General features: G+C 30.3%; 2 protein-coding genes across 3 annotated transcripts; one reads left to right on the forward strand and one right to left on the reverse strand.

Annotated features, from left to right (window-relative positions):
• Positions 1 to 1326: 1326 nt before the first annotated feature.
• On the forward strand, positions 1327 to 22526 carry LOC109792808 (phosphoinositide phosphatase SAC6). Of its 2 annotated transcripts, none has more exons than XM_020352247.3 (21): positions 1327 to 1498; positions 1770 to 1937; positions 2058 to 2141; positions 2494 to 2621; positions 2705 to 2796; positions 9105 to 9162; positions 9410 to 9466; positions 9566 to 9599; positions 9764 to 9844; positions 11505 to 11611; positions 13482 to 13568; positions 13658 to 13735; positions 13988 to 14058; positions 14149 to 14247; positions 14587 to 14686; positions 14987 to 15095; positions 15229 to 15301; positions 16160 to 16253; positions 16368 to 16460; positions 20084 to 20150; positions 22085 to 22526. In XM_020352247.3, exons 2-21 carry the CDS (start codon positions 1790 to 1792, stop codon positions 22213 to 22215), a joined length of 1791 nt encoding a protein of 596 aa, XP_020207836.2. In that variant the 5' UTR covers positions 1327 to 1498; positions 1770 to 1789; the 3' UTR covers positions 22216 to 22526. The 2 variants fall into 2 exon arrangements, with proteins under 2 accessions (XP_020207836.2, XP_020207837.2); XM_020352248.3 differs by having other exon boundaries at positions 2708 to 2796.
• Positions 22527 to 23055: 529 nt separating this feature from the next.
• Positions 23056 to 23982, reverse strand: LOC109792809 (disease resistance response protein 206). Its single transcript, XM_020352249.3, has one exon. It carries the CDS (start codon positions 23910 to 23912, stop codon positions 23346 to 23348), a length of 567 nt encoding a protein of 188 aa, XP_020207838.2. The 5' UTR covers positions 23913 to 23982; the 3' UTR covers positions 23056 to 23345.
• Positions 23983 to 24557: the final 575 nt, after the last annotated feature.

The following is a 24557-nucleotide window of genomic DNA, read 5'->3' on the forward strand; positions in this document are numbered from 1 at the left end:
TTTACTAAAGGGTTAACGAGAGGTTAAGTTTAAAAGAGAGAGATAGCTAATCGGATTTTAAATTTTTACTTTTCACGTACGTGTTTACACTTTAGAGCTTAAAGAACTTGAAGGAGGAGGAAACTATCCCGGAGTTGATTGTTCATCTTTTTTTGCTCAACAAGATAAGAGAGAGTATTGGATAGTGGGATTGGTCTCAATCTCATCTCTATTGTATGTCTATGTATGGGAAGTTTTTCCAAATGTGTCTTTTTCTTCTCTACAATATTAATTGATTCAATGAATATTTATAATTCTTAAATATTTTTATTAAATAAAATATAAAAATATGATTGTTTCAATCTCACTGAAAGATAAAATCAGAGATAATATAAAATTATAATAAAATAGTAAAAAGTTTGTATATATCAAAAGAAAATATCTTTTTTATTATCAGTATAAAAGTATAGATATAATTTCAGTTTTTTGTTTCCTTATTTTTTCTTAATACACCAAAACAAAACTTTTAATGTTATAATTTTATAATAGTTTTAATAAATTAGTAGATTTTTGAACTTTTTACGAGTTTTTTTTAAGGCAGAGTTTATAATTGAGTTATTGAGTTTCTACAACTTTTGTAATTAAAATCTAGACTAGTAAAATTACGACAAATCGTTACTTTTATACTGGTTGTAAGTACCACAATTAATTTTAGAGATTCAAATGAAAAATTATAAAATTCAATTACTGAATTACAAATTTTAAAATAAAAAATAACAAAAAAATCTTAAAAAGTTCATGCACTTAAAGATATATCAAACCTTCTATAAAGAATGTTTAATATGTTGTAAAATAAAATAAAAAATATTATTAGTAACACTCGTCATAAAAAAATGAAAAAATAAAATAATAATAAATTTTAAAAAATTTGCAATTAACTTTATAATAGTGAAATATTTAAGAAAATATGTTTAAAGGTATAAAGGTAATATTTTTAAGGGGTAAAAAATTAAAAAAGAAATACAAAAACTAAAAAGAAGCTATCTTTATTCAAGTTATAGATTTATATAAACATGAAAGGAAATTAAATCTAAATTCTAAACTAGAACATGGTGGTGGTATTTTTTCTAAGACTGTTGAAGTGTTGAACACGCTGGTGGATTATTATCAAAATTTAAATTGACTATGTCATATGCCTCATAGGGTTCTCCATGGTAGTAGCCTAGTAGATCTCACAGACCAGTAATCACCTTCCACGTGTCTCCAAATCACACTCATGCGGCACCATTGTAGCAGAACCAATCGAAGTTTCCGCCCCAATGCCACAATCGCGTTTGGACATTACGAATACAAACCCGCAGCATGTCCCACATTGGTCGCATAAACAAAACAAGTGATTTGTGAAGCTTCCAAACACCCCCTTAGTTTCAAAACAAAAGAAGCACACTACTCCGTCGGTGCAATATAATCATTAAGGCTTAATCCCAATTTGCATTCTCAATCTTCATTCTTCAACCAGGTAAACATTTTCAGTTTCTCTTTGAGCATTTTTTTCGCGAGGGAAAGGAAAATTCTGGAACTATACTTTCAATTCATTTTTTTCGCGGGAGCCTTGTTCTTCGATCGAATCAACTCGTTTGAGTAATATTGACTCGATAATTGCTTCTGTGAATGTGAAAAACCCTAGAAGATTATTTTAATTTGAATTTGATTGTATATTCTGGTGAATGTAGTAAGTACCTTGATATGTAAATAATTGAGTGCATGTGTGTTGTTGTTGTTGTGTTCAGTGTGGTGGTGAATTTCGATAATGATGGAGAATCCAGATTCTGTACAGAAGCTGCACACGCAAATGCGGCTTTGGGAACTTCCGAGTCAGTATGTGATTGAACCAATCGATGGATCTTCCTGTTCTGCTTTGGCAGTTAGTCGAAAAGATGGCTCCATGATGCTCATTGGTTCGTTGTTAATTCGTTTCCATTGATTTTTTGCTTACGCTTTTATTTGTGCTTTGCTTTTAGTGTCTCTTCGGTGTAACTGAATCCTTGGTTTTTGCGTTTTTGTTTTGTTTTCGATAGATGAGATTCCTGAATGCAGAACCCTTCGAGTTCCCAAGATTTATACGATTTATGGTGTGGCTGGGATGTTAAGGCTTTTGTCTGGTAAGTGAATGTGTTAGCCACAGCAGAGTTAAGGTGAATTATACATTTTTTCTTTCTTCTTTTCTAGTATTGTTTTAAATGAAAAAGTAGAGAAGATAAGGATTAAGAAAGATATACAAACATTTGGATTCATTGTGATCCTTGGTTCATTTGCCTATACTCTGCAGTTAGTGCATGAAGTCTCTGGTTTTTCCATTCGCATGTACTTTTGATTTTGGTCTCATGATATTTTTTTTGCATATCTACTTTCGATACCTGAGCTTCTTTCTTGCATGGATGTATTCCTTTTCAAAAGTAGACATCAATTTGACCATTCACTTTGGTGTACAACTTTCATATACTATACCTTTAGGATCGTATTTGGTGGTTATAACTGGGCGCGAATGTGTTGGATCCTACTTGGGGCATCCAATTTACAAAGTTTCATCTTTGAAGGTTTTTCCATGTGATTGTTCTCTAAATAATACCTCTACTGAACAGGTAAGCTACTAGAGCTCCACTTATTTCTTTTATTTTATGTTCATAAGCAATTTGAAACTCAGTTGTTGTACAATATGTGGTAGAAGAAGACAGAGATGGAATTTTCAGGGATATTAAATGTTGCTGAGAAGACTACCGGTCTGTTCTTCTCATACGACGCTAATTTAACTCTCAGGTGAACTTTTCTGGATAATTTTAGCAAGCATACAATTGTAATTGTGACTGGAACAATATATAATATTTTTTATTCACATATATAAATACCCATATTACTTACCAAGCGGGTCTGCAACCATGTAACCTTTAATGTTCAAACATTAAAAAACACACTTTTTTACATTTGTTAACATCACATTTAGGATAATCACATCAGGTTTTGGTTTTTAATGGATAAAGTGTGTATTATTAATTCATGCACACTTGAGAAATTATCTTTCGTATGCGGCATTCACGCCGAGGTAGAATTTTTCAGCAGAGTTATCACAAGTCTTAGTTAAATCCCGTTCGTATTCGTACATACACATTTTCTTTCATCATACTTTCACTCTATTTTTCCTCTCTGTTTTTATTTATTTTTTCCCCATAATCCATCACATCATTACTTTCTATTTTTTCTTTTTCTTTTTATCTCTAACGTATTTCAACCCAAAATAGGATCAATAAATATCATTACTCCAAGTCTTTAAGCATGTCAGTATAAGTGCAATATTAGATCTTGTCTATTTCAAGAAGGAATTGTCTGCAAGGGAATTGAGTATGACCTTGACCACTGAGTATAGCTACCAAGTCCTAAATTCCTGACTAACGAGAGGGAATTGAATAAGGACTACCAAGACCAACATTCCCGACCAAATTAAGGAGAGGGAATGGGAAAACGCCTTGACCAGTTATGGAGTGTTTGGGGAAGTGATTTAGTGGGTAAAGGAGAAAAAAGAGAGGGATTATCACAAAATTAAAAAAAAAATGTATTTGAAGGAAATGATTCAAGTGAATTTGTGAAAAAATTATGATAGGATTTATGTAGATTTAATTTTACTTTTTTATGAGTAGACTTGTGTGAAATTTTCTATAAAAAAAATGCTTACACAAGACTAATCTTATACTATTATCTAAATAGTTAATAAAAAATAAAAATATAATTGTCTAAATAAGATATTTTTACATAAAAATTTAACTATATAAAATATAATTTTAAAATAACAATATTTTTTTATTTCTCACTTAATTTAACTATGTTAAACAATTACAAATTTCACATCATTTTCTATTTATTTTCTATCAAATTAATTTTCACATTGTCTTCCATTCTTTCCCTCTTTTAAACAAAGTCTTAGGCTTCATCTGGTATTGTGGAAATTGTACTGTATCAGTCTGTTCCATACCGAAACAAAAATAGAGAATAAATGGGAGGAAAAGAATGAAAATGGAAAAGTCGAAATAAGTTGGATTGTTTAGTGAGTAAAATATTAGGTGGTGAAAATAAAAAAGTAGTAAGTCCTCTAAACTGCGTGGAAATATCGTGAAATATTGCTGCACAAAAGTTAATCGATTGCGTAAAATATTAATAGATTTAAAACTGCAATAGGATGAGTAACAAGTATGAACAATAGTTTCCTAAATCAAATATGGATTCTTTATTCCTAAAATCTACCGGTTTGGAGACACCTTCATCTGTTTGCTTAAGATGGCATTGCTCCTATTGCATGTGAACTTATAGATCACTGGTTTTTAGGGCAACAACTTTAGGAAAAAGATTTTCACTCATAAAGTTTCCGCCCAGCATCTCTAGACTATAATTATTAATATGATTAATTTTAAGTGTTTTAGAGAAAATGATGCATGTGATTGTTTTATTTTAGAAGTGGTTTTAGAGAAAATGAATGTATGTGATTGTTGAGGGAGTTTTAAATAATGGTGTGAATCTCTTCTACATGCTTTATTTAAGAAAAAAGTATTTTTAGTTTGCAATGATTAATCATTGATCCTGAAAGCTTTTATAATAAGATTAGCTAGTTGACTCACAGTTTAGGTTTTTTTTTTTTAATCTAAAACGAGGAACCCTTTTTTAATTTAAGGGGATAAAAAGAAGAGGACAAAAATAATTATCTAAAAAAAACTTCAAATTATAATTGAAAGCCTCTTCCGCATGGTATGCTCCTATGAAGCAGAAGTACCCGATTTCACTTTTGGAGTTTTAATACTGGATAAGTTTAGGTCTATTTCCTATGAGAAAAAGAAGTTGCACAAGGGAAATTTCCGCAACTTCTCCCAATATTTTTATAACAGAAAGAAATAGTTATATATATATTATTCCTACCATAATTTCTTAAAATATTTTTTTACAGCATATTTTTTCTATCACATTGTTTTAATATACTTCATATTTTATCTATCTATTTATTCCTGTAAAAGAATTATTTAAATTTATTATGTAAAAATAATTTCTAACAAAGAATTGTGATTACCTAATTGCTTTGACAAGACTGACGGTCCAGACAAAAAAATTGTACCACCCTTGAAATGAAGTGTATATTTAAAACTTTTAAATAAAATTATTTATTGAAAAATAGAAATTCTCAAATAATCCTCTGATGTTATATAAATTATTCTAGGTGGTGGATTTTTTCTTTCCTTTTAACAACTAGATATTGGGTGCCTATGGGATATGTATATTCTTAACTTCATTAAAAAAGTAAATTTGAAAGCTATTTTCATGATTTATATGGTTATATATATATATATATTCATCATAGATATATTTTTACTTATTTTATTTATATGCTAATATACCTTTGAAAAAAGTTATTTGCAATTGCGATGAATATTTACTCTCTTTTTTATTTATTTATTTTTATATATAACTATTTACTCTTATTATTTAACCACTAATACACTCATGTGATTACCATAGAAATATTTTTTGTTAAACTTCTCTCCATATTTTAAATTTATTCTTAGAATCTCCAATTTAGAAAGGGCATTTAAGGGAAAGTCTAGCATTTTTCGGTGCTTAGTAAGATATTTGATAAGTTTATAAATTCATTTGACAAGTTTATAAACTAATTTGATTAAAATAAGTTTATTTAGTATGAGAGTTTGTTTGAAGAATTTGTAATTTATTTTCTACTTGAAGTACTTATGAAATCTTATTGTCATTTTCATAAGCTTGTCTCCATATAAGCTCTAAATTTTTTTAATTCTGATTAATTTACTTAAAATCTTTGTTTTACTTTTTGAATTTAGAAACCATTTTGTTTACATGTTCTTTGACCTTTATTATCAAGTAAATAAATATGTCATTTAACAATAATTAACTAACTTATTAGCTAATTTTAATAAACATTTTCAATTCAATCAGTTAATTTATAAACTTTTAGTTTTTCAATTCCTAACTTATGAGTAAGTTTGACAAGGCATTATGAGCTTATAAGTTCCTTTGATCAAAATAAGCTTGTTTGGATATATAAGCTTATTTTAAGGCTTATAACTTATTTTAATAAGCTAATTAATGTAGTCTACAGCTTATAAGCTCTTAGTTTTTCTTTTTCTTTTCTCTTTCCTTTTTTATATCATTAATTTACATGATATCTCTTTCTTTTTTTTTTTTCTTTTTTTTTTGTCCATAAACAAGGTCCATGTAGAAACCATTTTTTCTACATGTTACCCTTTCACTCTCCTAATTAAATAAATAAATATGTTATTTACATTAATCAACTAGCTTATCAGCTAATCTTACCAAACACTTTTAGTTTTGATCAATTACCTTATAAATATCCAGTTTTTCAGCTCAACTTGTAACTTACAAGCTTTTAGTTAGCTTATAAGCTTGCTTGACCAAACACATCCTTGGTAAAAAAGTACTTAACCTATTCATGTTCATCATTTAATTAAACAAACAACAAGTGCTTTTAGAACAACCAATGTCTAGCACCACACACCTTACGCTCGACGCCATTGGGATAGGGAGTTCTCTGTCTCACCCACGCTCGACGCCGTTTGACCTATGCTTAGTGTGGATTAGGTAGAGATCCCTTAGACCTTTATGCTTGGCATGGTAAAGTCTCACACTCGGTCTCAGGCCAACTTGAGACAATTCTCTTTCCTCACACCCAATGTCACTCCTTAGGCGGCCAACGTCAATCCAGGCAGAGTCAATTCTCTCACCTTGCACTTCATACTATTGAAACCACATCCGATGTTAGTTCAATTCAAGACAATTCTCTCTCCTCATGTTTGATCTGATCAAGATAGAATGTCTCTGATTGAACTACGCTTGGTGTCATGAAGGCATGTTCGACGTGACGATCAATTTTGCATTTAGTAGACTCATGAATTTACTCCCCAACACTTGAAAATCAAAAGAACCAAGCATGCAATGCAATATTCCATACATATGTATCACAACCAACTCATTTACTACGTGCAACAATTAGATGGCTCCATTCATCAAAATCCACCTTCATATGCTCAAAGCACCAAAATTTAACAACTCATCATTTAATCTAAATCTATTCAACGTAACAACTGTTTGATAAAAGAAACCAACATGCATCACAAGCATTCCAACTAAAGACAAGTTTTAGCTTCCTTTACCTCACTCAAATTTAAGAAAAGAGATGAAGGAGAAGGAAGAACAAAATTGAGCTCCTCCGTGGAACTTTGCACACTCAAAGCTTTGATTCACAACTTTATGGACATGAATCAACAACAATAACTTAACTTTTTGAAAGGAGGATGACACACTCATAAGAAGGTCAAAGGAAGAAAAAGGAAACTTTGACTTCAAAGAACTTCTCTGTAGTTTATTTATCTAAGATTTTGAAGAATTAAACTCATGAGACTCAATTCTTACCAAAATCTCCCTTCAAGGTCAAATTGAATCTCTATCCAAAGAAACACTCCAAAACACTGAAGGACTCTTTAGGAGTTCTTTAACTTCCAAAATCTCTCAACACTTCACTTTGGAACAACTCAATACATAATTATTGTTAAAAGACAATAATTAAACAAAAACTTGTGATATTACAAAATCAACGTATATTTAACACATTAATGTTTTTCATCAAAATAAATGAATAAATTTTTTTGTATATATTGGTGTAAAAAAAGTTGTATAGATATTTCTAGAGAAAAAAAAATCATTTTAGAGAAAGAAAAAAAATTGTTCAATAATTTGAGAAAAATAAACACATGGACTAACAAACTATCATTTATATTAAGTTTGTTAACTTTAATAATAATTTTAAAAGTCACATAAAAAGTAGGTTCTAATTAGTTGAAAATCTAAAATCTTTTACACCAACAAAACATATCATTAAACTCTAAAAATTTTACAGTTAAAATATAGTTATTAATTGATTTAATTAATATTTAAAATATTTTTCTTAATTTCTTGAGTATAACATTCACTCTTATGATCTGTCAAAAAAAAAAAGAGTAAAAAAACTCACTCTTTTAAAATATGTTTCAGCACGTTTTTATATAAAGTTTTTATCCTCATCATGGTATATAAAATTTACCCACGTAATTTAAATACTGACATACTTTTATATAGTTTAGGTAAAAAATTTACTATTCCAATTGAGACATTAATTTATTTTCTTTTATAATATGCTTTGGTATGAAGTTTTTATTTATGTAAACTATAAAATATTTCTATCTTGTATATACACGTATAAATATTTACATGTATAATTTGCATAAAAATATTATTTCATATTGACTTTCATCATGTGAAATTATTTTAAATTAGTTAATAAAAATAAAATCCGAAAGTTTAAAAATTAAATTACTTATCTAAATAAAATTATTATAATAATAGGTAAAATATTTATAAAAAAATAAAAAAATGCATAAATTTTATTTTTAAATTTAAACAAAAATTTCAATAATTTTTTGAGAATTTTTTTTTGAAATTTGATAAACATAAATAAAATATTCAAAATAATAAATAACACTTACAAGTGGAAATATTTTCAAAATATAATAATTTCAAATATTTAAAATATTATACATATATCTTAATTTAAATAATATTTTAATTTAATAATAACAGGTTATATTTTATTGTTAAATATTTTTTAAATATCTTTTATGCACAATTAAATTTCTACAATCTAAATATACAAAATGTGAAAATTATTATATATGTGTGTGTTAATGTAAATAATTATTTACATAAAATAATAAAATGTAAAATTAAAAAATTAAATAATTTTAATATTAAAGAGAGGTGGGTAAATAAAATTTATAATTAGGAATGTTTATTTGTTGAAATAATAAGAAAAAGAAGGCATAAAAATTAAATTGATTTTGATGAATACTTGATAATAAAACTTTAAGGTGGGGAATGTTTATATTGTATTATATATTATAGTTAGATGCATGGTTAAAATAATAATTTATTTATATTTGCGATTGAAATAAAATTAATTGTAAAATTGTAATTATTGATGTTATTATTTTTAATATTATGTGTTGCAGTGTCCAACGACTAAATGAACTTGGTGAAGAGTCTAGGCTGCTTCCCCTTTGGAGACAGGTAATGTATTGCCTTTTGTGTCACTAGTCGTTTTACATGATATTTTTTCTACAAAAGAGTGCGGATGCCATGATTGAAAAATTATTCTTCTTTAGTTTGTTCTTTTTTTTGGATCACAATTTATAGTTTGTTCTTATTACTATCCCTTGGTCTCTCGATGTATATGCAAAAAATATCCGGATCATTCAATCTTCTTTTCTTTTTGTTTTCGTGTTTTTCTACTTATGATACAAATGCTTTATCACAGGCAGAGCCACGGTTTTTATGGAATAATTATCTGTTGGAAGTGCTTATAGATAACAAGGTAGGCCTTTAAATTTGTTGATATATATTTTTTTTATTTCTTCATTACTTATGCATTATAATATTACTAAGTAATTAATGTTTGATCTTGTAAATGCAGCTTGACCCATTCTTGCTCCCTGTAGTCCAAGGCAGTATCCTTTTCTCATTGTTATATTCCTCATTTTATGGTTGTTTTTCTATGACATGCAATGTAATTTTTGTTTGGGTTGTTCATTTGTTTAATTTGACTAATTATATTGTTACATGGTAATCACTTAAGTATTTCTTTTTAGGATTATCCTTAACAAATCATTAGGCTTTCATCACTTTCAATCAGCTATTGGGAAAGATATCATTGACATCACTTTGATTGCTAGAAGATGCACAAGAAGAAATGGTATTTAAATTTTTTGAATAAATTTCCATATGTTTCTAGATTAAATATGCTCTTATAATGCTTTTGTATATGCCTTTTTTATGATTTGGAAATTAATCTTTCATCCCATGAAATTAATAGAGGTTATATTGGTAGTGCTTATAAAAGTAGCTAGTTGTGGAAGATTGATAGGATGGTTTGCATTACATTATAGGTATGTTTTACAGACCATATATAGGTTCTAAGTTGTAAAAAGTTAGATTTGGTATTAGTTCTTATTGGGAAAAATCTAAGTCCTACATCGACTAGAGATAAGGTAATTAAAGAATATATAAGTGGAAAGCAATCCTCACTTTACAATACAAGTAGATTTTATAGGATTGATATTTTAAGAGTTCTTTCTAGAAAATAGAAAATGTGTTATGTTTACTGTTAAGCTAAGCCAACTGTGGTCATATTATTTTCTATTTGTCAAAAACCATTTTCTGGTGATCTCATTAAAGTTTAAAAGAGCAATTTCTCTTAAATAGAATACAAAATGGTCTAATTAAGGAATTCCTAAAGTGATGCATACACGGTTAATTCTTAAGTTACATATCGATGGTGTCAGGCGGATATATGTACCTTAATAGCGGGGCAATGTATTTTACAAAATAAAAATTAATAATAATTATTATCATGAAAATGAATGAAATGCAATGTGAAATAAAAAAATCTAATTGAATAGTGCATAAAAGTACTAGAGAGCTTAAATTAAAAATAAAAAGTAAAAAAAAAATACTAGTGGATGAAAAACAAAATTTGATAATAGAGTAAAATATTTTAGTCAATGAGTTCAAATATACAAAAAAAAAAATTTAAAATATATATATATATATATATATATATATATATATATATATATATAGGAGGACAAAATGCAAAAATTTGACTTACATATACATAAAATTTTGAAAGTGAACAGTGCATTTGCCGACCCCATTTCGATACATGTTCTAATTCTAATAGGTCGTAATTAAGGTGGGCTAGGGGTGACTGTAATGAAACAGGATTTCCAACATTCCTAATTAAGGAAATGCATAAGCTATCGCGTACGAAGTAAATTTCGACGTTCTAGGATCAACGATTCTGTACAATAATTATAAACGAGACAACTATTATATTCTCATAATTAAGGCATTTAGTTCTGTCTATATGAGGAAATATCATATTCTGATCTATCCAAGGGATTACAACACAATCAATTTAGTCATGAGAACATGACTTCAGCAAAGGAGAAGATTGATGTTGTTCTTGTTCATGTATGTCTTTTCATTATTGGAATAATATGGAATAAGTAGGGATGGATTGGAAAGAGAAGGAAAGTAACAAAACAAAAGTAAGCTACCTTCTTTATTTCGAAGCTTAATAAGGGAATGGAACAAAATTAAATTAGTATTTCAGACATCTCATATCACATAATCTATAAACTTTGAAAATTGTGTTAGAAAACTTCGTTGTCATTTGGCTGCTTAATGAAGCATGTGTCCTCAATAATAGTGATTAAACTACCATATTAAGAATTACTGTTACGTAGCTGCCGAGCATTGCACAAAAAATTTTCAACAGATTGTGCTGCAGTAGTGTCTTCTTTTATTGGTTGGTTGGCCAAATGATAAAAACTCAATTCATTTCCTAAAAGGAACTCGAATGTGGAGAAGAGGAGCTGATTCTGATGGGTATGTGGCTAATTTTGTGGAAACAGAGCAAATTATGAAGCTCAACGGTTATACAGGATCATTTGTTCAGGTAATTTTTTGTATTATGATGGAGCAACTGCATTTTGCAATGCACGATATAATGGTTTTCTTGATTTTATTTAATTTAGTGGTCCTATTTCTAATCACATGGAGCTATAATTGTTTTGAAATAGCTCTTTGATAAACATTACCCTCTCAACTTACAAGATACTTAACAATAGGTTAATTAATAAACTGATTTTTTCTTAGATGTTTTTATTTTAGCATGAATTAGCTAACAAAATTGTATTTTTTTAGTTCTATATGTTTAGAAAATTCTTCATTCCCTTTGTTTTTTGGTCGAACTTCATTCCTTGTTTGAATAGTACTTGATGCTTTATTTCAAATTATTGATTGCGAACTATACAGAAGTTAGCTTTTCAGCCCACTAGCAAATAAAGAATTGCTTCAAATTGTGTAAAGTTTCGGTAACATTTTCTTATTGTTATGAATAATGTTATTTATACAAGAAATTGTACATCAAGTTTTACAATAATGAGAGAGAAACATATGATGTGATGGAGAGAAAAAAAAATAATTAATTTATTATATAAATTATTATGAGTAGTTGCACGAGTGACACTGGAACACTTCTGATAGAAACTGGTAGTATATTTAAGGGAATAGCTGAAATTCTAGAAGATCAAATCTTTTACAATAGACCAATATTACTCAAGTGTAGAAAAAGAAATAAGAAAAATAGGAATAACAGAGCAGAAAAAAAGATAACTAGAGTTATAGGTGCAACCTCTACCTCTTAGACAAATGCCTAACCAACTCCTCACCCTCCTAATTCCCCATCGTCCTCCTTTGCTACGCTTGTATCCTATAAACATGTCTTCCACTATCTTTCCCATCATGGTAGAATATTTCACTTCAATGCCCTCTAGCCACGTGCACATTCTGTTAAGTTTATCATACCTTCTATTTTTACATTCCCTTACTTGACTCATTTGTTCCCAGCCCATCTCCTCTTGCCTAACAGTGTGATGGAGAGAGATGACAGGAAAAATGTAATTTTTTGTGTAAATTATTAATGAATTGTTGCATTGCTAACTGTAACACATCTTTATTATAATTTGATGGACAAGAAAGAAAATACAATAAGAGCAAATAAGCAATGCATGTTTGCTTGGTAGTTATATTGCAGAGTATAAAACTAAGACAATATTTAAATGTGTATTATTTTCGTCAATTATTAACAAAATTTTCAAAAATTAAGTGTAATATATTATTGATGCAAAAGCTGAGTCACAAAAAAACACATCTGTTTCACAGAAAATGATCTTTGAGGAATGTTGAAAACAGAACATGAATATAGAGATGTATAACTAAGAACAAATATAATATGTTGAGATTAAGAAATCTGCAACTTCACACACAAAAGGGAGTAAAAATTGATCTGATTATTTGAGTTATGAATTCAGTTTTACACACTTGAAAGTGTTTACAACAATTACTTAAATACTAAAACTAACTCTTGATTGGGTAAAGCAAATAACAAATTATGAATAAATTAACAAGTAAACATCATTTGTTTGTACTACTTATTTTTCTGAATATAAGTAACCTTTAACCTAACTTACAAGCAAAATAGAAAACTGCAAACACTTTAAAATATTTAATTATGAGAGTAGAAAAAGTTTGGATTATATTATTCTTGAATCTTGATATAATTTAGATTTTCATTGTTTATTTGTATTATAACAATTTGCTCCCAAGTCTAGAATATTTTACAGTTCGGTCACCACTCACGAAGCATCTGCCATTTGCTGCAATGCTATCCTCCATAATTCCATGCTGGAATTTTTGACTTGCTAGAATGAGCTGCCATCGAACTTCTCATTTGCGTAAGTGCCATTATGGTTTATATTTTGCAGGTTCGTGGTTCAATTCCACTGCCTTGGGAGCAAATTGTTAACTTAACATATAAACCAAAGTATGAGTTATTGAAACATGAGGAAGCTGTAAGTGGTTTTATGGCTGTTATATTACTTGAGGTTTTCATCTAATAATCTACATGTATTTGATTGTCGTTTCTTTACTTATAATACAGCCCCGAGTCCTAGAGAGGCATTTCTTAGATTTAAGGAAAAAATATGGGGCCGTGTTAGCTGTTGATCTTGTCAACGAGGTGAATATTCTTCCATTGCAAAAATACTTAGAATGCTTATCTTCAATTTTGTCTAATGATACTAATGTTTATGATTGGTTACTGAACTTTATAAGTAACTTTAGAAAATGGATGTTGTCAATAATATGGCATCAACCAAATACTATCTTTATATAATGTTGTGCATAGTCTGAGAATATATTGTGTTAATATGGGTGGAGTTATGTATCAGCATGCATCTCTTTAAGTGTCTTTTATCTGTTTTTTTATCAGCATGGAGGAGAGGGGCGGCTATGTGAAAAATTCGGAAGCACAGTGCAAAATGTAGCTAATAATGATGTCAGGTAGGAGTCTTTTTCAATTGACTATTAAAATATGTATATGTTATTTGTTTTATTTTATTTGGTATCCATGCAAACCTTCTGTTTTTGTAGATATGTGCACTTTGATTTCCATCACATTTGTGGGCACGTTCATTTCGATCGTCTCTCAATCCTTTATGATCAAATTTCGGATTTTATTGAGAGAAATGGGTAAGAGATTTTATTAATTATATTTTGAATCATCTAGATATGAAATTTTCTTGAGTGTTCATTCAAGAATTTGATTTTCATTCATCGCCTCGTTTTATACAAGGCGGGTTTAGCAAATTAATAATTTATAATAGTGCATTTATTATGTTGCATATTGTGGAACTGTTTGCTAAAAGGTTTTGGATTATTGTCAAAGCATAATTTAATTTGTTGTCTAAATGTAAAATGGTCCTAAACAATTTTTTTTTCTCAATATTTGTAATCAAACTTTTACTCATCTCTAGCTAAAGTGCTCCAGAAATTTGATCCCTGTGTTGCAATTCTGTTTTGAAATTGTAGATATCTTCTATTGAATGAAAAAGGAGAGAAAATGAAGGAACAACTTGGGGTTGTTAGGACGAATTGTATTGATTGCCTAGACCGTACAAATGTTACTCAGGTTGGTTGGTTTATACAATGCAAGTATTCTGTGCCTTATTAGATGAATAAAAAATGTTAATTTTCATTCCCCATTTGAATGTTCCGTTCCTCTTGTATTATCTATTTTGGACTTACTTCTTAGCATAGCATAAAAAGCTCAACATTATACATATATGCTTGTGTGCATACTACATACGTGCACTCAAACACTGAAATTGCCTTCATAATTCTTATGTTCAATTTAGCTACATGTATGCATGTGTTTCTATGGCATGATTTTCCCACTTAATCAGGTTATTATTATATTACATGTATGCAGAGCATGATAGGCCGAAATATGCTAGAATGCCAGCTGAGAAGGCTTGGGGTCTTTGGTGCTGAAGAAACCATTTGTTCACATCCAAATCTAGATGAAAAATATAAGATATGTACGTGTATTACTGCATATTTTTGGAGTATAAATATGTGTTGCACTATGTAGTTATTTTCATTCGATACGTTTTAAATGGTTAAACAGGACTTCAAACCTAAATTCTATTCTAACTGATTCTCTATTATCAGTGTGGGCTGATCACGGGGATGATATAAGTACTCAATATACAGGCACTCCTGCTCTCAAAGGAGATTTCGTCCGGTATTTTCCCAAGATCTTTTCCATAAATTTCCATGTTCATCACATGTTAAAAATAGAGAAATCCACAAAATGTTATTTTATTGTTAAAATTACATTGGCATAGGATAGTAGCAAAGTCACATAAATTGTATACCCGCCCTAATTGCATTGTGTACAATAAAAGTGTATGAAATTTTAAGTAGCAAGTAGAAATGTGTGATAATTGCAAAATCACATAAATAGTATATTAACTTTTTATTTAGATAATTATTTTACTAAATTTCAGGTCAATACAAAATTATATTGTAATTCATTTGTATATGTCAAGATTAAATTTATATATAAAACATGAAATTTAATATAAAATATGAGTTATTGAATGAGTAGATTTTTTTTTGAAATAAGGAGATTTCTCCTCATATATATATATATATATATGAAAATAAGAACTATTTTATTATATTTTATTCTCATTTAGTTTTCATAAAATTTTACACAAACAACATAACTACATAAGTGATGATAATTATAACTAAAGGGAAAAATTGATAAAAGTTGCATTCTTATAAAGTTATGAAGGGTGTAATTCTTTACTTAATTCAATGAAAATTAATCTTTCCTAATTGATTAATGTTTTCTCTTTTTACCATATCCTTAATTAGAAAATTTTCATGCTCTTTTTTTAATGTTAGTTATTATTTTTTATGTTGTATATTTTAATTACACTATCAAAATATTCAATTAGAATCAAAATTATAATGCAATTTTGCAATTGTTTTATACTTCGAGATTGAATTACTTCCATATGTATCTGATAAAATTTATATATTTAAAACTTAACCTTATGCCTCACCTCATTAAGGCTTTGGTTGGATTCAGATTCGGGCATCGCACAATTCAGGGGATACTAAATGATGGTTGGAATGCTCTTATGCGCTATTATTTGAATAACTTTTGTGATGGAACAAAACAGGTTTCAGAATCTCATCTCATTATAACTTCTGTGACGGAATAACTTCTCTTGATTTAAAAAAATCATAGTTTTATCTGTAACTAACTTACCCTGTACATGATATTTTGTTTAAAGGATGCAATTGATCTCCTGCAAGGACACTATATAGTTTCTATGAACCGAGATAAGGCTCCTTCTTCTCAGAACCAAGGCCTTGAAGCTATTATTGTGAGTCAAATTTAGATACTAATATTTTCTACTCTGAAGTTTTTGGTTTTGCAATAGTTATTAGAAAGTTCATAGTATAAATACATATTAACTTGTGCGACATATGGGTAATTTCATTCTAATTATACTTTAAATTAGTTGAAATTTAAGCCTTCTGGAGACAGCCTACATCCCTCAACATACTTAAGATTATATACACCGAAAAATTATTCACAATATGTTATTTAAAGAATAAATAAATACATGAAAGGATTTCCTAGATTATTAAGTTCCAATACTCCTTAAAACTATATGTACCATGTAAATTCTAATACACCCCTCAAGCTGAAGCATACCATAAGAACATCTACCACTTCATCATTAGACTTGATAAACGAATGTCATTTTACCTAAGATATTAAGGAAATGGTTTCAGGTGATTTGTATAAATAAGAAACAGAAAATAAATACACAGTCCTATACTCCTATTTACAATCTCTCAATGATAATAGGATATAAATACAGAATCTTCATGATTATGGGAGATAAAAATCAAAACAGTATCATGAGATATAAATGAGAAGATAATCAAGGATCTGGATTTGTTACAATTTGAATTCAAATTATAGATAATTCCTAATTAGTTCCAACAATCTTTTCATAGATGAAATGATAATTGATCTCAATGTACTTGATTCGTCCAGAGAAGATTCAGTTGAAAGCAATATGAAGTTTACTTGATTATCACAAATAACTTCATGGATCTAATCTTACAAAATATGAACTGCTTCAAGTGTTATTTCAAGAATACGAGTTCAGATGTATGAGTCATATCTCAATACTCTATACCTCAACACTCAATCTAGCAATAACATTTAGCTTCTTGCTTTTCCATAAAATAGGTTTCCTCTATAAAGATAAAATATCAAAGAAGTGAATTTTCTATCACAAGGAGATTCTGCCCGGTCAACATCAATATAAGCAACTATATTTCTTTGTCTTTTATTAGCATGTACTAACCCCTTTTCAAGGGAGCCCTTAATATACCTCAGAATTTTGATTACAGTTTCCCACAAAATATGCCTGAGATAATTAAGTTTTCCCACAAATCTCTAATTTGATAGGAGTTGAACATTCAAGTCCAGTCCAGTGGATTACTAGCTAGTTTGTGGCATAGCATCCTAATTTCTTCCAAAAATATTGAGAGCATACTTTGTGTTAGATGGTAGTACCAGCCTTAAACTTTCTTAGCCCCAAGAAAGTATTTTAATTGACCCGAATCCTTGGTTAAAAATGGTAATATAAGTGTTGATTCAAACTTTGAATTCCTCATGATCATTTTTGTGTAATAGAGATGTTTATAACACTATCATCCACATAAACCACAAGATAGAAGCGTAAGTTAGATGAATGTTTTTAAAATAAAATGATCTACATCTACCTCACTAGGAATCATGCTAAACTATTTTGTATGATATAAATCATCTAAACAACACAGGGGAGACTATTCAAGGACATACATTAACTTACGTACGTAATTTTACAAATTAATCATGACACCTCCTCAGCAATAAAAATTACTCGATATAGAGCCACCCGGCTAATCATCGTGCAAAAAGACTTTTGGTTTAGGTTCAGCTAATACAAAGGTCAGTGATGCATAGCTGCTCTGGATAAGTAAAGACAAACAAAAGTCAGTTTTACAATAAGGGGGAAAGTGTATCTATAACCAATACTGAAAATATAAGTAAAGCCTTTTAGAAACCAAGGCACCGGGAAGATTAATTACTTGATTCTTGAGGACTCAAAAGACTACGGAATAATGATAGGATTCTTTAGGTAAGGCACTGGGAAGACTTGGGATCAAGGTTATGAATCTTGAGAGTTTACATATCTTGTGGAGGATCCGTAAACTCGAATCATAAACTCGTAAGAGTTTACTTAATATAAAAAATATGTTAAAATACTTATAAATAACATAATAACTAACATTTTAACTTCATATTAAAGTAAAATAGTAAATTGCAATAATAAAGTAACAAATTTTAGTGACAAATACATAATTTTGCACAAGACACAACTCACAAGTTCTTAAAATTAAAATGACAGTAAATAAAAAACTAAAAAAGGATTAATATCTTCAAATCAAGTATAAAAAATATTAACTATTACATGTGTAGCATATTTCTGGATCAGATAAAAAAAATGGGACACGAGAGAAAAATAAACAAAACAAAGATAGGAAAGGGGAAAGAAAGAACTTTCACTACAAAGAATGAACAACCCTAGTGCAAAGAGAACACGGAGGAGAGAACCTGAATGCAAGACTTGGAGGAGAGAACCAGAACGCATAGCGCGAAGGAAAAAATCAGCATGCATGGCGTAGAGGAGAAAACCAGAACGCACAGTGATGCAAAGGACAGAACTAGCATGCATGACGCAAAGAGGGAGAACGCAAAAAGAGAGGGAGAACGAGAGTCGCATGACACATAGAGCAAGAAAAATACTTTGTTTTGGAAAAATCCTAAGTGAAACATGCGTTTTGGGGGGTTTTGTGAGTGAAGCCCTTAATCTCGCAATACCAAAGTAAACTCACGAGATTACTTGAGATTACTAAAAAACGAGATTACTAACGAGTTATACAGGTATAGCCGACCAATCTTGTAATCTTGTACGAGTTAACAAGTTATCACTCGAGATCGATAACCATGCTTGGAATGTTGAATACATGTTAGTAAAACCCTAAACCAAATACAAAAATATTAAAACAATTTAGAGGAGAACACCATACCCATTTTTTAGTTGAGAATACTCAAGAAAAACACATTTATCTTTACATGGAGAAATATCATGCACGAAACACGTAAAACCAAATACAGAATAAGAAACCGTATAAAGATATTTTTTAAGAAACAAGAGATAATGATAAACTTGCATATTTATAATTGAAAGTAGCATACAACTTATTAACTTTCTGTAAGGAATAACATCATCCTAAAACATTAAAGGTGCCTTAGCATTTTAATAGATTATTAATGTTTCAACTTTCATTACTCTTTGTAACCCATTTACCATTGTAATACTACGTAAATTCCAACAAGGTATGCAAAAAGCTGGGTTTCTTACTCTACATATTGTGGGATATTTTTTGGTCATAAAGTATGCAAAAAGTTGGTCCTAACTCTTCGGAATACTTGTATGATGGTAGGTTTCAATGGGCCAAACTACCAACCGAAATTGTACTTATTAAAATGGAGAGTCTAACTTAATCTCGATAGTTAGTTTAAGACAAGAAGATTGATTAGGTCTTATAACAATTATTTTGGCCATATTCCTTCTTGATCTAAGAATTTTTAATATTTGAAACACATAACACACATGGGCTACCAAACAATTCTCAAGCATAAATTCCACATGATATTATATACTACATGGTTTACAGTATTGATATTAAAAAGTATAACTTTGTCAAAGAGTCATAATGTGGCTGGACTAAGCGTTGCAGTATTGGCTTGTGTTGAAAGTCTAACAAGACTATTTTTCATTCCATACATTTTTTGGTATGTTGCAAATCATTATCGGGGTTGCTTGAAGAATGTCATGCATTTTAAAATATATTAACGTGCCTTTGTTTATCATTGCAGTCATTTCCTCTGGCTATGGGTCTGGTTTTGACCGGATTCTTTTCTGCAATCATGTCGTTGAGGCAAGGTGAGTTAACTATTTTTATTGTAGCTTAAAAGATACGAAGTACTCCTGAAGTTTAAACAAAAAATGATATTTTTTTTTAACTGCATGTGCATGCTCACAACAAACTTTTAAGAAACTTTGTGGTTTGTAACCACCTTAATAAATGTGAATTTAGGTATTTTTTCTTATATATAAGTCCAAAGGAAGTATAGAATATGAGAGGAGGAGAGGCGAAGAGAGGGGCAACTGTTAAGTAATAATTATCAATTCATAAATAAAAACTTATTTTTATTGACATAAAAAAATGACATTTCAGGTGACACCATATATAATTATCTCTATTTATTTTTATTATTATTGTATAGACACATAAAAAATACGCCCAAAAATCAAATGAGAGAACTTTTTGTCGTTCTATTTTTTAAGGTCCACAGAACATTTTCTATCCTTAAATAGGTGAACTAGTTAAGATGCCGCAAGAATAGAATCCCCTCTCACAAGTTACATCCATGATCCTGTTAACAAAAATATAAAACATTTATAAGCTAAACTACTAATTAATACTCCTGATAATGTATAAAACATACAGTTTCATGATCCGTAATCCTAATAACTACGTATATTATAAACTTTACTATATCACATACTGTTTTTCTTTCAACATAAAATTACTTAATTGTCAATTATATTTAATAAATACCCCATCAAATACATTACAATATTTGACATCAATTGTGTCTAAGAAATAACTCATGCTTTCTGAAACTACTGAAATGCATATTGAGAATCACGTGCTCAAACTGTAATGGCCAAATGGGCCTACTGAGAATTGCTTTGTTCTATGCTAAAGTAGGGAGGGTAAAGACTGTGCATTAGTTGATGACAGCTACCTAACAAATATTTTGCATGCCACACATAAACGGATTTGGTGCATTATTAGATAAAGATTGAATTACTCATGTTTTAAGTGTCTTTTAGTCTAATTTGCTAAGAATAAAATCCAAACTGTCTAACCTTTCATCTAATGGCTCCATTTAAAGTGAATGCGTGATTTCTAGAATCCGTTCCATTTCATTTCATCTCTTTCCATCAATCCAAACATGGCCTACAGGTATGTAACTTGTGAATCCACAAAACCCAGATGCAAAGCCCTTGGAATCAGGGTTGTAATTTTTTTCAGGCCAGGGGTGGCTGAAAAATGGCAAAACACAAAACTCTTTCTGATTATGACAAAAATGAAATAGATGGTATATTGGTGGACTCATGGAAACAATAGTAATTAGCACTCTGCATTCATTTTCTTAGTGATAAGGGCAAAATAGCGAATATGGGATAATATTGGTACCACATTCCCTTTTGTTCAACCAATAAAATTGAGGAATGTTCATTCTTGCTTCCTATTTCCATCAACTCCTTTGTTTTTAATCCATGGAACTCTAACCAGATGAAGGCTTCAGTTATACAAACAAGAGTCAAGACTTCATTAAATGAGAGTAAAATCTTTCACTAAAATTTTATGGTAAAATGAGCACGTTTGGTTCAACTTATTTTAAAAAGAAATATTTTGTTCGCAGAATTTTTAGTGAGCTATGAAAAAAAAAAAATCTTTACTCCATAAAAAGCTTGCTCAAACATGCACAATATTATGATTTGTGTATGATGTCTTTTAAGTGAACCGGCAGGTTTAATGAAGTAACTTAAAGTGTTTAGATATCTTGTGACCTACCACTGCAAAACTACTTGTCTGAGGTTTCTAGATAATTAAAGCATAAACGAGATCTGCAAATTTATGAGAATTCCTGTTCAATCTATACAGGTGTATGTGCAGGGTAAGAATTTGTTAAAAAAATCTCGTTACAACTTTAAGCTGTTACAATCCAAGTGATATTTTGATGAACTAGTACTGTATTGTCTGACATGTCTTTTAAGTGACAATCAGTAATTCATTCCTGCAGTTAGATTTGATTTTCGGCACTTGTTCTTCTCGCTAATATGGGCAAGCATTAGTGTTGGTATAGCAGCATTTGTGAAGGCCAATGGTCGGATTTTCTGTAACAGACCTCAGTTACACAAGCCGCGGTGTTGATTTCTATATGCAGATCACTTTTGGCAATTAACAGGCCTCATCTGCAGGAGCCTTACTTCTACACTAAGATGAATTCAATCTTTGCACAAGGTTCCTAGCACACAGCTTATTGTAGTATCTATTCCTATATATTAATTTTGTAGTTATTATAGCTTCCAAAATTCATTCATATCCCATTACAGTGATTGGTGCATTGTCGGGATTTCTTGCTCTGCCTTCCCTTTTGTATATGCAGGTTTTATTTGTGTCTTGTATAACATTGAAGCACTCCAAGTTCTTGGATATCTCATATTCAGTTGATTCGTTCTGTATGGTTTTAAGAGGATTTATTTCTTTTACATTTTGTTTCATGTTGTATCTGCTGCAGCCACTTGGATTATTTTTACTCTCATCAGTCAAATGAGTGATGCTAGATAAGTAACCCATTCAGTAAATGATTGGAAATTTAGCCAAAAGGAGTGGAAACTATCAAGCAAAGTGAGATTCACATCATTTAGCCAATGATTGGAAATTCGCTGGCTATAATTTCAACGTATTTGTTACTTTTAAGTTGAACATATGCTCATAGCCTTTAAAACGTGTTTCCAAACATACCTTTAAGTGATTTCTAAAAAAATTTCACCAAACAACAAAGGGTAATTGTGTTAAAAGAGTGTGTTGGTATTAGTAACATTTTTTTTCTACCATGTATAGTCATACCAGTTGCTTGTTACTACAAAATTGAGATCGAGGCATCCAACATTTCAGAAATCAAATAAATTGATAGGGAAATCCATGTCCTAGTGTAGACTCTGAAGTATGTACAGTTAAGAGTCGGTAATAATAATGAGGTTGCTGATATGATACTAAATCATTACTTCATTTCAGTACTAAAATAATAATGAAACAAACAGACGAGAAAATGGAAGATTAACCACATGAATCAGCATCTTAGGAATACAATACAAATTACTGACTAGTGAGAACAAATTCAAACGAGGACAACAAAACCTACAGGTGGTAATTTTTCAAACAAAAAAGAATGTTACCCTTTGGAACTGGGTTATTATTAGGTGTGGTCAGGACCTTCATGGCCATTTAAGCAACTTTAAAATTCACAGCATATCCAGATTGTGGCCATGCAAAATAGTTCATGAGGCGTGATGAGTTGCATATGGAGGCCAGTAAAGATGAAACTCAATCTTGTAGACAACAGTAAGACCCTTAAGATCAACCGGAGAAGAAGTGACATAGCCTTGCACAAACATGAAATCTTCAGTGCCTCCTACCACTGGAAGGTTCGAGGGTTTGATATTATTTATTGCACCAACAACGGAAATAGAGCCCTTGTGGTGCTTCAAACGCAGAGTTAGCTTTGCAATTGAAATGCTTTGAAGCCCGTCAACACTAGATGTGATGGAAGTTCCTTCTGAAATCCCAACTAGTTTGGAGGATCTATTGGCTGCAACAGTCAAAGGGTCCTGAAAGACAAATAAGGTTCCAAAGGGGGTTGTGGTTTGAGAGATTCCAGCTCCTCCTTTTATACTAATACCCTCCACTATGATATATCCGGTTTTGTTTATGGTCTCATGTTGAAACAGCGAGAAGTGAAGGGATTTGAGGTGGTGGTGGTGGTGAGAGCTTGCAGAAGTGGCTTTAAATTGGATTATGGCCAAAAGTAAAATAGCAAGAACATAGTTATGTAAATAGGACGCCATAACTACGTTGGTTGGTTGTGATTACTGATTAGAGTGCAAAGAAGGGTGATATCCCATTTCATTATATACAAGACAAGAGTTGTTGGTTTCTTTATTTTTCTCTTCTATTTTATGTTTTGTGGTACAAAACTTGGTTCACATTACCGTGTGAAAACTGTCGATGACTTGCGGTTGATAGAGTCAATGAAAACAGAAGCTAAGTTATTGGAGGTCGTTCAGTCTTCTATTCATTGTATTAGATCCTATAAGTATTTGACTGAAAAATTCTGTGCGCCTCTAGAAGGAATATAGAAACTAGAAAGACACTAAAGTCCTTTGCTGCATAATCTTTCCCTAATCCAATGAAGTGAGATGACAAGGAATTAATACGTGTACTATCCGTACTGCGAGGCCGAGCTCCTAGCTCGTCACTTAACCAGATCATAACTAATTTGAGGAGATCTCGGTCCAGACGAGATCCGCTATCTAATTAGATCACAACTGATCTCAGGCCCAAAGCCCAACGCCCAACGCAACCCTAATCTACACTAAGGTACGTGCATTACTTATACGAGACTCATACTCATACAAACCCTAACTTTAGCATTGGAGTCTCTTTTGCAGGTACCACCCCAATCTTGGAACATCAAGCGTACCAGCGAAGGA

The sequence above is a fragment of the Cajanus cajan genome, chromosome 5 (genome assembly GCF_000230855.2).
Source record: "Cajanus cajan strain Asha chromosome 5, NIPB_CcT2T_4, whole genome shotgun sequence".
Taxonomy (NCBI): domain Eukaryota; kingdom Viridiplantae; phylum Streptophyta; class Magnoliopsida; order Fabales; family Fabaceae; genus Cajanus; species Cajanus cajan.